General features: G+C 30.6%; 1 protein-coding gene across 4 annotated transcripts; it reads left to right on the top strand.

Annotated features, from left to right (window-relative positions):
* Positions 1 to 2,150: 2,150 nt before the first annotated feature.
* On the top strand, positions 2,151 to 15,506 carry LOC111676554 (ras-related protein Rab-23). Of its 4 annotated transcripts, none has more exons than XR_006940878.1 (3): positions 2,151 to 2,426; positions 13,774 to 15,345; positions 15,425 to 15,506. XR_006940878.1 is itself a non-coding variant. In XM_046950813.1 (3 exons), the coding sequence occupies exons 2-3, from the start codon at positions 14,217 to 14,219 to the stop codon at positions 15,427 to 15,429; spliced, it is 591 nt and encodes a 196-aa protein (XP_046806769.1). In that variant the 5' UTR covers positions 2,151 to 2,426; positions 13,774 to 14,216; the 3' UTR covers positions 15,430 to 15,506. The 4 variants fall into 4 exon arrangements, 2 of the variants coding, with proteins under 2 accessions (XP_046806769.1, XP_046806768.1); XR_006940879.1 differs by having other exon boundaries at positions 13,771 to 15,345; XM_046950813.1 differs by having other exon boundaries at positions 13,774 to 14,802.
* Positions 15,507 to 16,050: the final 544 nt, after the last annotated feature.

Below are 16,050 nucleotides of genomic sequence, written 5' to 3'. Positions count from 1 at the left end.
AACTAAAAATGGCTGTAGATTCTTAAATAACGCTCTAAATGGAAAAATAAACGAAATCTGTGATCACTTCTTATATTCACCAAAAATCCATAATTTATAGGAAAAACTAAAAATGGCTGTAGATCCTTAAATAATGCTCTAAATGGAAAAATAAACGAAATCTTATTTTATTCACCAAAAATCTATAATTTATATGAAAAACTAAAAATGGCTGTAAATCCTTAAATAACGATCTAAATGGAAAAATAAACGAAATCTGTGATTACTTATTTTATTCACCAAAAATCGATGATTTATGTAAAAAACTAAAAATGGCTGTAAATCCTTAAATAACGCTTAAAATGGAAAAATAAACGAAATCTGTGATCACTTCTTTTATTCACCAAAAATCGATGATTTATATGAAAAACTAAAAGTGGCAGTAGATCCTTAAATAACGCTCTAAATGGAAAAATAAACGAAATTTGTGATCACTTTTTTTATTCGCCAAAAATCGATATTTTTGTATGAAAAATTAAAAGTGGCTGTAGATCCTTAAATAACGCTCTAAATGGAAAAATAAACGAAATCTGTGATCACTTATTTTATTCACCAAAAATCGATAATTTTTATGAAAAACTAAATCTGTGATCACTTATTTTATTCACCAAAAATCGATAATTTATATGAAAAACTAAAAATGGCTGTAGATTCTTAAATAACGCTCTAATTGCAAAAATAAACGAAATCTGTGATCACTTCTTATATTCACCAAAAATCGTCATTTTATATAAAAAACTAAAAGTGGCTGTAGATCCTTAAATAACGCTCTAAATGGAAAAATAAACGAAATCTTATTTTATTCACCAAAAATCTATAATTTATATGAAAAACTAAAAATGGCTGTAAGGATCCTGTAAGGATCTAAATGGAAAAATAAACGAAATCTGTGATCACTTATTTTATTCACCAAAAATCGATAATTTATATGAAAAACTAAAAATGGCTGTAGATCCTTAAATAACGCTCTAAATGGAAAAATAAACGAAATCTATGATCACTTATTTTATTCACCAAAAATCGATAATTTACATGAAAAACTAAAAATGGCTGTAGATTCTTAAATAACGTTTCAAATGGAATAATAAACGAAATCTGTGAACACTTATTTTATTCACCAAAAATCGATAATTTATATAAAAAACTAAAAGTGGCTGTAGGTCCTTAAATAACGCTCTAAATGGAAAAATAAACGAAATCTGTGATCACTTTTTTTATTCACCAAAAATCGATAATTTATATGAAAAACTAAAAATGGCTGTAGATCCTTAAATAACGCTCTAAATGAAAAAATAAACGAAATCTGTGATCACTTATTTTATTCACCAAAAATTGATAATTTGTATGAAAAACTAAAATTGGCTGTAGATCCTTAAATAACGCTCTAAATGGCAAAATAAAGGAAATCTGTGATCACTTATTTAATTCACCAAAAATCGATAATTTATATGAAAAACTAAAAATGGCTGTAGATCCTTAAATAACGTTTCAAATGGAATAATAAACGAAATCTGTGATCACTTATTTTATTCACCAAAAATTGATAATTTGTATGAAAAACTAAAATTGGCTGTAGATCCTTAAATAACGCTCTAAATGGCAAAATAAAGGAAATCTGTGATCACTTATTTTATTCACCAAAAATCGATAATTTATATGAAAAACTAAAAATGGCTGTAGATCCTTAAATAACGCTCTAAATGGCAAAATAAAGGAAATCTGTGATCACTTATTTTATTCACCAAAAATCGATATTTTTGTATGAAAACTTAAAAATGGCTGTAACGCTTTAAATGGAAAAATAAAGAAAATCTGTGATATATTAGAATTTTTTTCATTCATTCAACAAATTATCAATTGACCATATTGTTAGTAACTCTCTGCATTTTTGCACTGAACGCTCATTTGTTTCACGCGCTCTTAAATTCTCTTAATAACTCACATACTATTACAATTTTTTCGTTTGTTTTTCAACATAATGTGCCATGGCTTACACCATCTTGATGTGTTTAAGCCAGGTTAAGAACGTCTTACCATCAAACTACACCGATCAACAGAAAGCAACAAATACTTTTATGTAGAAAAAATAAAAGAGAGAACACCTGTGGCACAAGTCAGTCTTGGGAGAAACGTGATTAAGTAAACAACGTTTAAACCGGTGAAGCGCTTAGAAATTGTTGTTATTTTTAACTTGTTAACGGAAAGAAGTGTATAACAAAAAAAAAACCTAAACTGATAAAATTAACAAAAAAATAGAAATAGAAATAACTTCTTAAGCGCAGTTTTTGTTAAAACGCGATAAAGAAAAAAGTATTAAACAAAATTTGAAAAAGAAAAAAGCAATATATAGAAAGAAATTTTGCACAAATAAAGAGGAAGAAAGAAATGTAAGCAGAAACAAAAATAAATTAAAAAAAAATGTTGTAAAAAATGTAGAGACGACTTTCACTACGGTTCAAAGCGCAACAAACTCCAATTTTATAATTAAATTTATCTAAAAAAAGACACAGGTTTTTTTTTCAAGCCAAAACTACAAGGGATCTGTTTCTTGTACACCAATGATGTGAATGTGTTAACAAAAAAAGCATAAAGAAAGAAAGAAAAAAAACTATTAAAAATTAAATATTCTCACATTATGGCTACAAGGGATCAGCCAAACGACAGCCATGTTCATACTAAGTATATGTGTCGGTTGGTTATTTTGTTGCATTCAACAAAAGTTTATATTATTTTGCATATTGTAGTGCCAAATACCATAATGTTGTATGCATACAACAACTTGTCGTAATTAATTACTAACTACTATATAATTCAATGAGTTTTAAAAACGTAAATCTATTGTGTTGATTAATTATTAAAATGAAGATGAATAATAAATCATCTTACTTGTATAAGAAAAAAAATTATATTTTGTTTAAAAAACAAATGTTAATATACACCAATTGAATAATACAAACAAAAAAAAGAATTATTACTTTTTATGGAAAAACTAAAAAAAAAAACAATAAAAGAGAGTTACCGTCAGTCACAACATCAAACAAATACGTCGAAACAAAAGAAATACAACATTAAAAAAGTATTAAGAACAATAGCTACAACATCAGTGTTGCCAAAGTGTTTTTTTGTGTTGCAATTTTGAAATTAGTAATAATAATATTAAAATAAATTAATTATATAGGTATTGTTGTTTAGATAATGTTGTAGATGTGTATGAAGAAGAATGTTGTCACTGAAGCTTGAATTTATTACAGTTTTAAGCAACTCTGTCATATGAACAGTAATTGCTGCTTCCGGCGGAGTTTCTAAAAAGTAGATAAAAAGATTTGTGTTGTATTTTTAACAAAGCTTTCGAATCGAATAACATAGTAAACTCCAAACCCTCACCCCGCAGATGGCTGACCTGTAGGCTATTGAGTTCGAGTTTGACCAAAGTATACTTTTCTAAAGAAAACGCTTTCGAATCTAGTAATAGAGTACACACATAAAAACAAACCGCCCCCATCCAGATTGCTGACCTCTAGGCTATTGAGTTCGTATTAGAGTTAGAGTTAGAGTTCGATCTAGTAATAGAGTACATACATAAAAACAAAACCTGCCCCCCTCCCCATCCAGATTGCTGACCTCTAGGCTATTGAGTTCGTATTAGAATTCAGTTGACTTTATCGAATTGATCGTGCGAAAATGCTATTGCTAAAACTACATAAATAGTTTTTGATTCTTTGGGACTTTAAATCCATTGCTTCTAGGTAAATGGACATGATGATGTAATTGAAACTAATAACTCTTCTAAAAAATTTTTCTTGAAAGATCTAAATCAGTGACTCAGCTTCTTCTTATCCGGCTTTCATCAATGTTTTGACTTTTGCAGAAATTGTCATAATGAAGAATGAAGAAGAGTCAACATTTGAGATTTGGTTCCACAATATTACTAGTTAGGCATCCTTTTTCGCTTTGTCCCTACTCACTCTTTTCTTTATTCTATTTGTTCTCCTTTCTTCATGAATAATATTCTTCAGATAATGTCTAGTAAAAAAGATTCTCTACGCAAATGACCTGGTCCATTTTTTTCTTAAGAATTATATATGATTGGCTCTGTTTCTTTTTTATCCTTCTTATAATGATTTAATGTTTCCTAGATTTTGAAAATAAAAAGTAAACTATGCAACAGTGGCATGTCCGACATTCTTAAAACTTCTGGGACCAACTCGTCAATAGGTATATATTTCGCACCAAATAGATGGTTTAGTATCAATAGGTTATATATAGATTTCGCACCAGATAGATGGCTTGGCAGTTAAGGAATCTGTGCTGGTATTTATACCCTACACCACTATAGTGGGGAGGGTATTATACGTTTGTGCTGATGTTTAAAACATACAAAAATATTGGTCCTTAAAGTATACCGATCGATTCAGAATTATTTTTTGAGTCGATTAAGACATGTCCGTCCGTCCGTCCGTCTGTCGGGCTGGCTGTCCATGTAAACCTTGTGCGCAAGGTACAGGCCCAATTTTCAAGAAAATTTGATGAAATTTGGACCAAGATTGTTTTTTGGCCTATTGAAAATGGTTGAAATCGGTCCATTATTTCACCTAGCCCCCATACAACCGAACCTCCCGATTTGAACTTTTTATGCCATAATTACGTCAAATATTCTATTATCTCTCTAAAAATTGGTACAAATAAGTTTTATATAAGTATGAATGACACTGCAGATTTTCGTAAGGATAGGCCCCTATTTGACCCTAGCCCCCATACAAACCCCCCTTCAAAAAATGTCTTAAACGTCTAAAATTGAGTTGTAAAAATATTTCCTTACAACTCCTTTTACCGAGGATCGGCCCATATTTGACCTATATAAAGCCTCATTTAGAAATTTCGGTTTTTTTTATCAATAAATTGTTTAAATTTTTTTTTTGGAATAATATTCAACATAAAAGTTAAAATAAAATTAAAAATTTTAAAAATATACTCTTGGTGTAGGGTATTATATGGTCGACCATGCCCGACTGTACTTTCCTACTTGTTTTACTATGAACCAATAAAAACAAAACAAAAAAATGATGGAGATTTCGATCGCTTCAATAATGTGTCCCCTGATTTAAGTGTTTGGATTTCTTGAAGACACAAAAATAAATAATATTTCCAAAGAAAAAGTACAGCTGATCTTGTAGAATATCGGCGAACAAAAAAAAATTGTATCAAATAGAAAATTGATCGTAAGATCGGATTAAAAATACTGACTAATTTCAGCAAGAAATGCTATCACAAGGATAAACATAAAAATGGAATGGATCTTACCCAACAAAAAACAAATGCGGCATGCAATAATGAACGTTCAAATCTTCGCTAACGCATCATTAAAATTTTTTCGCAAATGGCAACACTCGTTTTCCTCGCTAAATTCACAATTGTTTCTTTTCAGCACACGTCTCTCACCTCTGTGTATCGTGCAATAAAAGCTATTGTACCGTTAGAAGTGCCCATTTATGTAGTGTATGAGATTTGAAATATGAGAAATTTATTCATAATTGCCTTAAGTAGGAGCCTCAACTCTATACTCTTCTAGTAAGTGTAGAAGTACGTATAGCAACAACAACAAAAAAAATCATAGAAGCAATGCACAGATAGATAATAGAGACTAATTCACTCACTACTACTACACACCATCATCATCAGCAACATCAACAACAACATCATTATGATCAATAGAAGAAATAACACAACTAACACAACACAATAACGACAACTTAAAACAAGATCAAAAACAAAAGGCAACAGAAATACAGATCACTGCAGCTGTTTTATTTTAAATAACAACAAAACAACAATAAGAACAACGAGAACAAAATAGTGTAACCAACCAACAATCATTTAGCAATTGTTTCTAATATGTAATACAACCAACAACCATTATTATTTTGCGCAAAAAAAGAAAAGAATCTATCTCTAAAGTATGGAAAAAAAACTTGGGAGAGGCTATCAGCGAAACAAAAATTGTAGTAGGAAATACAACAAAAAAACACTAAAGAGTTAAAAGGCAGTGGAAAAGTACTTAATGGAATTCCACATGCATGCAGTTAAAGTTTAATATGCAAGAAAAAATCAACATGGGAAATCATCGTTTCAATAACAAAATTGTTATGCCATCTTTAAATTAACTATGTATTCTCAAAATATTTTTAACGTTCGTCGTCGACTAATCTACCTAGAGTTTTGCTTTTATATCGATAATAAAATTTTAAATAATACGACTAAATCTTTACTTTATACGAGGGTCATATAGCAAGTTTTTGTGCAAATTAGTTTTGAATTCGATAAACTTCACCACCTTTGATTTCCTTCTTCTGAATCTATCAACGTCTTTGGTCTTTATATTAATTTTGATAGAAATCATGACTGGTTATTAAGAAATTACCAGTTGTTCGAATTCCCGAACGACCATGAACTTTGACCTTCAACTTTCATTAAACTCTCATATATTTAGTTGCATTTATTTCGTCTTCATAGATGATTAACTTTTTCATCTTACATCTTTTTAGAATCCGAACACCGTGATAGATCCATTTCGAGTTCAAATTTCTTCTTATGAACTTTATTCTTTACTCCGATTTTGTCACAAACTCTAGAATACGTTAAACATATTCTCTATTAAGTTTTTGATCTAATATTTGCATTGTCTCTACATATTTGGAGTGTTTCTTTCGCATATCAACCTACGATAGATCCGTTAAATTGTTCAAGAAATGGCTAATTAGAATAACATTATTAGTATAATGAAGGGCTTAAGATCTTTGTGTGTTGAAATACGGCTTGATCCTAGCTTGTCTTCAGGTGGCCTCAGTCGACCATCTTATTACGCAAGCTTATATAGTTTTTAACGTATAGAACGTTTGCAGGTTGAAGGGGTTGGTGTGTTTTCTTGCTAGTGCTGGTGGGGAAACCAACTGACAAGAGATTCCGCGATGGTATTACCAGGTATCCTGGATTGCATTACAGTCTTATTGGGAAAAGTTTCACCATCTCTTTTAGTTTTTCACGTACAGAAAGTTTGCAGGTTGAGAGCGTTATGCCGACGTAGGTGTCGGTGAGTTCTCTTGCTAGTGAGAAACTTAACATGGCAAGAGATTCCGCGATGACTTTGGTGGGATGATACGAAAAGTTTGGCACTCTATAATAATGCAATCGCAGTTTTTTGTTGAAACAGTTATTGCCTCAATCAAGACACTGAGTTTATCGAAGTGGTCAGTATTCAAAGTGGTGAAAATAGTACTTAGCATTACACAGAGAAGAGGTAGCTTATTCTGGTTAGATTTCTCTGATATTGATGAGTAAACACATATGTTCTGGAATAGTTTTCGTTAATTTTTCTTCCTAATCCGTAGTAAAAATCAAATAGATGTGAATTTTGCATAGAAAAGTCTTAGCTGCATCGAGTTAGAAAACAGATTACGTTGACGTAAATTACGTCTAAAGACGCTAGACCTTATATTAAATTACAAACTAATGAAGATTATACTCATGTGAAAAATCTGCATTCGTAATTGATTTTGATCCTTCAGTAAAATAACTACTTTAATAGTGTTGTTCTAAATAGCTAGTTGGTACTCGATTCGTTTCCGTCTGTTGGTTCAAAATGTCTGCATATTATCTTTAAAATGTCTTAGTATAATCAACTATGGATTAGTCTTATCACTCTCTGCTAGTTTGAACAAATATAATTTTACCCAAAACTTTCCAAATGACCCACATACATACTATTTAATGTTATATGTCGTTAGAATAACGTAACTGCATAATGAATCAAATTAAAATGAATATTGTACATGTCAGTATCATTAAGAATTTATTGATCAATTCGTAAATTATAAACTTAATTGAAAATGATTGTTTAAGCAATTACAGATAATATGTACATGTATACAAACATTTATTGATGTATAAAGATGATTTTAATGGCTTTATTTTGAAATTCCTTTGAAATATGTTGTTTTGAACTAGAATTTTTAAAGATTTTTTAAAGCAGAATAAGCAAAACTTTAAAAGTTCTATACTGGCAGGCAGGAAAGTTTAATAGGGAGTGTTTCTAGCAACATCTATTTCGTAGACTAAAAACTGACATTAGAAATTGATTTAAACAAATGCAAAATTATTCAAAAGATCTTCGAACCAAAGGTGTTAAATATTATTTTTTGTCTTAAACATATTGCTTATGGCAAATTATTTCATTTCTTAACAAGTTTTTAACATAATTAAATACGTATACATATACAAACAAAAAGAATTGCAAAATTCCCAAATATATATTAAGAAGATTAATAAGTAAATGATTAGCCAAAAAAAAAATGTCTCATGAATGATAAATACATAAATGAAATTATGAATCACATAAATACATATTTTGCTAGATATTAATTTCTTTATTAAATAAACTCGTGCATAAAAAACAATCAATTGAATATTTTAGTTTTCTTTTAAATTAATAATAAGAATTATAATAACAATAACCACCCATCGAAATTATATACAAAAAATAACATTAATACAATACAATTTATAAGTTTATGTATTTCACCTTTATATTCCCCCAAAAAAGTTGTAGGAAAAAAAAAGGTTTAAATCATTTTACGAATTGACACAAGCACACAAAACAATAATAAATATATGCCACTACGTATGTATGTACATATGTATATAAAAAATGTGACTTGGCTTTTAAACCCATTTAAAATGAACACTGGCCTTAATTAACATAATAATAACAAAACAAAGATCATCGAACGAACGAACGGACAAAACAAGAAAAACCATCATCTATCGTTTTTATAGTTTGTTTCAACGAAATCTTTATATGTTTATAAAAAAAACCATATCATAATTATAATTGGCATAAATATGTTACACCATTTGCGTTTTAAATGTTAATTTGGTTTTAGTACTGGAATATTCGCAGTAAATTGTATTGGTTTGATGAATTTGTTTGGCATTAAGAACTTCTAAAAGTTATTATTAATCTACATTAGATCAATTAAATGTTGTATGGTTTTTTAATTTCCTTTCCTGTTCAGTTTTGGTTGCCTTAAAATAAAAAATAATCCGAAGTTCTAGTTCAGTTGTAGTTCAGTTCTAGTTTAATTCTAGTTCAGTTCTAGATCAGTTCTAGTTCAGTTCTAGTTCAGTTCTAGTTCAGTTCTAGTTCAGTTCTAGTTCAGTTCTAGTTCAGTTCTAGTTCAGTTCTAGTTCAGTTCTAGTTCAGTTCTAGTTCAGTTCTAGTTCAGTTCTAGTTCAGTTCTAGTTCAGTTCTACTTCAGTTCTAGTTGAGTTGTAGTTCAGTTCTAGTTCAGTTCTAGTTCAGTTTTAGTTCAGTTTCAGTTCTAATTCAGTTCTTGTTCAGTTTCCGGTCTAATTCAGTTCTAGTTTAGTTCAGTTCTGGTTCAGTTCTAGTTGAGTTCTAGTTCAGTTCTAGTTCAGTTCTAGTTCAGTTCTAGTTCAGTTCTAGTTCAGTTCTAGTTCAGTTCTAGTTCAGTTCTAGTTCAGTTCTAGTTCAGTTCTAGTTCAGTTCTACTTCAGTTCTAGTTGAGTTGTAGTTCAATTCTATTTTAGTTTTAGTTCAGTTCTAGTTCAGTTTCAGCTCTAGTTCAGTTCTGTTCTAGTTCTGTTCTAGTTCTGTTCTAGTACTGTTCTAGTTCTGTTCTAGTTCTGTTCTAGTTCTGTTCTAGTTCTGTTTTAGTTCTGTTCTAGTTCTGTTCTAGTTCTGTTCTAGTTCAGTTCTAGTTCTAGTTCTAGTTCTAGTTCTGTTCTAGTTCTGTTCTAGTTCAGTTCAAGTTCAGTTCTAGTTCAGTTCTGTTCTAGTTCTGTTCTAGTTTAGTTCTGTTCTAGTTCTGTTCTAGTTCTGTTCTAGTTCAGTTCTAGTTCAGTTCTACTTAGTTCTGTTCTAGTTTAGTTCTGTTCTAGTTCAGTTCTAGTTCAGTTCTAGTTCTGTTCTAGTTCTGTCCTAGTTCTGTTCTAGTTCTGTTCTAGTTCTGTTCTAGTTCTGTTCTAGTTCTGTTCTAGTTCTGTTCTAGTTTTGTTATAGTTCTGTTCTAGTTCTGTTCTAGTTCTGTTCTAGTTCTGTTCTAGTTCTGTTCTAGTTCTGTTCTAGTTCTGTTCTAGTTCTGTTCCAGTTCTGTTCTAGTTCTGTTTTAGTTCTAGTTCTGTTCTATATTTCCGTTCTAGTTCCAGTTTAGTTCTAATTGCAGTTCAGTTCCAGTTCATTTATAGTTATTTTTTGGATCAGTTCTTATTCAGTTATGGTTCATTTTTAAATCAGTTAATGTCTAAAGACTTATTTCCGTTTCTGTTGTATGACCTCCAATATATCCAGAATACATTGATTACATGCCCGGTTTTGGTCATTTTAACTTAAGATAAAATTACACATTAGAACCAAAATACCCAACTGATTACAGAAGAGTAAACTATTAATGTGCTAACTAAGCGATAGGTACAAACGAAGCCGTTCTGAAACTGAGACAAGAATATCAGGAAAACGGGGAATGTTTGTAGAAAAGAAAACCATTTTGGGACTGGTAGATAGTGATAACAGAATGAGCACTATTATTTCAACATACTAATTTATTTATTTCATCATTCGTACCAACTCTTTTCTGACTGGTACGAAGAAACCCGACACTAAGCTAAAATAGCGAAAAATGTCTCCTTTGCAGCAGTATCAAACCGATCTTCGAGAATCTGAGAATTTGACTGCACTATTATATCAACAGGAAATATAGTAGTAACGGACTGCCTTTAATTAAGACTCTTAATATTAGACAATATGATGATTAATGTAATTAAAAGAAATCACTATATTTGTAAGATATTTCAATAAGATTTATTATATTACAGATGGTTTTTATACCAAAATAACTTAATAAAGTTTTCACTAAACAACAACAAAAAAAAAAAATAAATAAAAAATAGGCCGGATATTGAGGAAATGAATTTTAATGTTAAACAAATAAAATATATAATTAAAAAATGTTAATGAGAAACACATTTCTTTCCACTAAGCTTCAAGTGTTTATACGACTTATGGTTGAAAGAATTTCTCTTCGAAATGACAACTTAAATAAAACCAAATTATTATCATAACAATGTCAAACTTAAATACATTAACATGTATGTATATATATTTTTATACCGTTATAATGCAACTTAACTTGACAGATGTCACGATAATATTATAAGACACCGGTTGAGAGAGTGAGAGAATGAATATTTTTGAAGAGGTGTTAAAAGTTGAATGAATGAAAAAAATATGAATAGACAAAAATGCAATAGGAAAAAAATTTTAGAAAAGTTGTTAAATTATAAAAAAATAACAAATGTAGTAAAGAAAATAGAAAGAAATTTTGTGTGTTGGCTTTTTTTATTAAAATTAAATTTTTTACAATTTGTTGTTTTATGGGTACAAAAAGTTTATGATCTATCTGCAGGGTGGCCAAAAGTAGTTTCTTACAAAATTACCTAGTATTTTGTTATATTTCGAATATAAAACTCTATTTCAGAAGGAAACTATTGCATGTGAATATAAATGACTCTAAGATAATTCTCTGAATTAGGTGATTTCTAATTATTATGACCAACTAAAATTCTGTCAGAAATCTCTTTCCGACTTAATAATAAAATATCAGCTATAAAGAGGGATTTATATTGGCTAAGTTACTATCGGATATCTAAGCGGGATATCAGAATTTATACCGATAGTCAAGCTGCTGTTAAATCCATAATTGGTGTGTTTTCCATATCTAGAATTGTCCATGAATGCTAGACGTCTCTCAATGAGATGACAAGACATTCGAACATCATTCTAATTTTGGTCAGGGGACACGGGAATTCGTATGGTGTTGCATTTCTTGTAATAAAATGGCAGATCACTGAAAACTACCACTCTATGCCACTCTATGAATGCTAGACGTCTCTCAAGGAAATGACAAGGCATTCAAACATCACCCTAATTTTGGTCAGAAGATCACTAAAAACTGCCTATCTATTGCTTGTGACCAATGTTCGCGTGAACACAAGAATTTTCGATGAATGCTAGACGTCTCTCACTTTTTGTAATAAAAAGGCAGATCACTGAAATCTGCCTATCTATTGCTAGTGACCAATGATCGCGTGAACACTAGAATTGTCCATGAATGTCAGACGTCTTTCAATGAGATGGCGAGACATTCAAATATCACCCTTAATTTGGTCAGGGGACGCGGTGTTCCAATTACGACGGTAAATTGGCCTACCATTCAATGATCTCTGTAGGAATTGTTAAAATGAGGATGAAGAACAATCTTTATCTCATCTTCTCTAAGATTGTCCTGCCTTTGCAGAGACCTCAATTCAAACAATTGGATCAGCCTACTTTGGCGATCTATTCGAATTGTTTGAAAATTCAATTAGAACGCCTTTTGACACTCATTAATTTGTTAAAATAAGTGCCAAGACTACGACTAGGTAGGCTCATATCGATTGTTACTGGCCACTGTCAATAGACGCATTGGCCTACCATTCAATGATTTCTGTAGGAATTGTCAAAATGAGGCTAAAGAAGAATCTATATCTCATCTTCTCTGAGATTGTCCTGTCTTTGTAGAGACCCCAATTCGAACAATTGGATCAGCCAACTTTGGCGTATTGTCGAATATTCAATTGGAACGCCTGTTGGCACTCATTAATTTGTCAAAAGAAGTGCCTAGACTACAAATAGAAAGGCTCATATCGATTGTTACTGGCCACTGTCAATTTGGGAACCATACTAGACGCATTGGCCTACCATTCAATGATTTCTGTAGGAATTGTCAAAATGAGGATTAAGAAGGATCTATGGTTCATCTTTCCTGCGATTGTCCTGCCTTGTCAGAGACCCCAATTCGAACAATTGGATCAGCCCACTTTGGTGTTCTATTTGAATTGTCAAATATTCTATTGGAACGTCTTCTGCCGTTCACTAATTTGTCAAAATGGGTGCGCCCCTTCGTATTCACATAAATCAGGACGTAATCTAGCGTTTACATGTTTTTACTCCATGGCAATTAAGACTGGTCTTTCTCCTCAGCGGTCTTCTCTCACATCTCTTCTCTTCCTTTTCTATTTTCTCTCTTTTCTACATTTTCCTGTATTTCTCTTCTTATTACAGATATATTTACAAAAAGACGTTGATCTTGTGATAACCCAACCTAAGTTGGTAACCTAACCAAACTTGTAATGTAAACATCAGCTCGAGAAAATCCTACAGAAACTTCGTCGAGAGCTTCTCTAAAGAAACATGTTTTCTAAAAAATCTCTTTTAGTGCAAATTTTCTTAAGGAAATAGAGCAAAACTTTTCTAAACTAAATCTTTTCTTATAAACTTTATGTTACGATCGATCCAGAACGCTTTCTATGAGATGCAATTCTTTTGGTATGATTCGTTTCTGATCGAAAAAATTAAGCAGTTATATTGATGCACAATCCATGTAGTGCCAAAAAGATAGGAAATACTAAAGTTAGGTCAATACTAAATATTTTAAGAATTTACACATTATTAAGATCATTCATATATTCGGTTGCTCTGCCGATCATATTTATAAATATTGTAGATATATAAAGTTAAAAGAAAAAACAAAACGATTTAAACACAAACAGCACAAGTTGTCTTACTAAATATTAACATTTTTTTATTATTAATAATGTTGTTTTTGTTTGTCTTTCCAGCAGCATACGCAACGAATGAATTTAGCAACGCACACAAACTAACTGAAGACTAACGCATTGGAACCGGTTAATAGATAATGATAGTAATAATAAATAACATGCTTGGAAAAACGCATGAAAAATGTTACTGATCTTGGCCAGAGAAATCAATGAAAAAGAAAGTGAATGTTTCTACCGACAACGAGTTGTCAGAAACAAGTAATAACGAAGAAAACGCCAACAAATACAAAAAGAAAATTTATTAAAATCCAGATTTTTCTTATGCAAACATTTTGTATTTTGTTTAAAGATCGAAAATTACGTTAGAAAACGATATTAATGATCAGTTGACTGCAATTAAGTTGTCAGATAATATAGAAAGAATTAATTTAAAAATTAAAAGACCTTTAAGAAAAGTGAAATTTTTGGCGAAAAAAATTTAAGTTAATAACACACACAAAACACAAATGTTTAACACTATGCGAGAAGATGATATAGAATTTGCCATTAAGGTGGTAATAGTGGGCAATGGTGGAGTGGGTAAATCGTCGATGATACAACGTTACTGTAAGGGAATCTTTACAAAAGATTATAAAAAGACCATAGGAGTAGATTTCCTAGAAAGACAAATCGAAATCGATGGTGAGGATGTGCGCATTATGCTGTGGGATACAGCGGGACAAGAAGAATTCGATGCCATCACCAAAGCCTACTATCGAGGTGCTCAAGCCTGCGTTCTCACCTTCTCTACCACAGATCGAGCTTCATTCGAAGCTGTGCGTGAGTGGAAGCGTAAAGTAGAAAATGAATGTCAAGAAATACCCACAGTGATAGTTCAAAATAAAATCGATCTCATTGATCAGGCCGTAGTGACGGCCGATGAAGTCGAATCATTAGCTCAGCAATTGAATTGTCGTCTTATAAGAACCTCCGTTAAGGAGGATGTTAATGTGGCTTCCGTATTTCGTTATTTGGCCACCAAATGTCATCAACTAAGTCAGGCCTCCTATACGGAACAGCAACAGCAGCAGCAGCAGGGCTCTCAAATTAACGGTACGCATAGTCATGAAAGTCACAAGACCATTAGTGCATTTAGTCCTACATTTACCAAATCAAAGTCCACGCCGGGCACTATAAAATTGCAGAAAAGTACAACGGCACGAAAGCGTAAAATTATATTGAAAAAATGTGGCATAGTATAAAAAACAGCAACAACAACAAACATTTAAAAAAAAACTAAAATAACACAAAAAAAAAAACAAAAACAAATCATATCTCATTATTGTTTGTTTGTATAAGAAAGCGGCCAATAGTAATTAAAACTAAAAAAAAAAATATTGTTACTCATCTCAAAAAATTCATCAACAAAAACGAAGCAAACAGTTTCCAAAAAATTATTGGAGCATAATTAACACCTTCATCATATATACATATGAATACAAACATACATACGCTATACTCCTAATGATTTTGTAGAAATTTTTGTGTAATTAATTATAAAGACGAAAATTGTTTAAATAAAATACAAAAGATAAACAAGAGTAATAATATCTAAACATAAAAACACCTTCCCCCCACACACACACACAACAAACGGTATGTCAATTTTATGCTAATAGGAAAATATAAAACATTTAATTAAATTTATCTTTTATTTATATCTTAATATTTCCAGCTTAATTAAAACCAGTGCGTAGACTCGCAAGCCAACAAAAACCGGCTTCCTTTTCCCTGTTGTCCATTGATGAATAAAAATTAAAAACAAAAAAAAAAATACTCATATAAAGATGGTTTTGCCTGGAGACTGATACCATTTATAAATGTTACTAAAAATAATTTTATTATAATTTCTACTTTTAACTAACTATTTACTAACAATTTTCCTTAATTTGTATAGACCACAATTTTTATTTAAATTATTTTTCTTTTATAATTTGTGCAATTTCTTGAAAAACAAAAACATATGGTTAAACTATATAATACATATACATAAGTATGTATGGATGTATGTATGTAGTTGCATAAAAAAAATCACTGTAATCTAAAAAATTTAGAAAATAAGTTACGAAAAATAAAAATGTATTACAACAACGAAAGAAAATTATTTTTGAAAATTATAAAAAATGTAAATTGTTTTCAACAAAAACCAGAGGATTAAAAAAAATTATTTGTCTCAAAGCAATTATAGAAACATTTCTCTACAAACTTTACCGAGAAAAACTTTTTAAAGAATCTTGGTCTTAAGAAAATTCTCAAAAAACAAATTTTAGAGCAAAATTTTCTAAAGAAAACTAGCACTTG

This window comes from Lucilia cuprina, chromosome 4, assembly GCF_022045245.1.
Source record: "Lucilia cuprina isolate Lc7/37 chromosome 4, ASM2204524v1, whole genome shotgun sequence".
NCBI lineage: Eukaryota > Metazoa > Arthropoda > Insecta > Diptera > Calliphoridae > Lucilia > Lucilia cuprina.
The sequence above is the reverse complement of the archived record's forward strand: the minus strand, read 5'-3'. Positions and strand labels throughout refer to the sequence as shown.

What these genes read in the sequence shown, in the direction of transcription:
- LOC111676554 (XM_046950812.1), top strand. Translation starts at nt 14,217, where the DNA reads ATGTTTAACACTATGCGAGAAGATGATATAGAATTTGCCATTAAGGTG.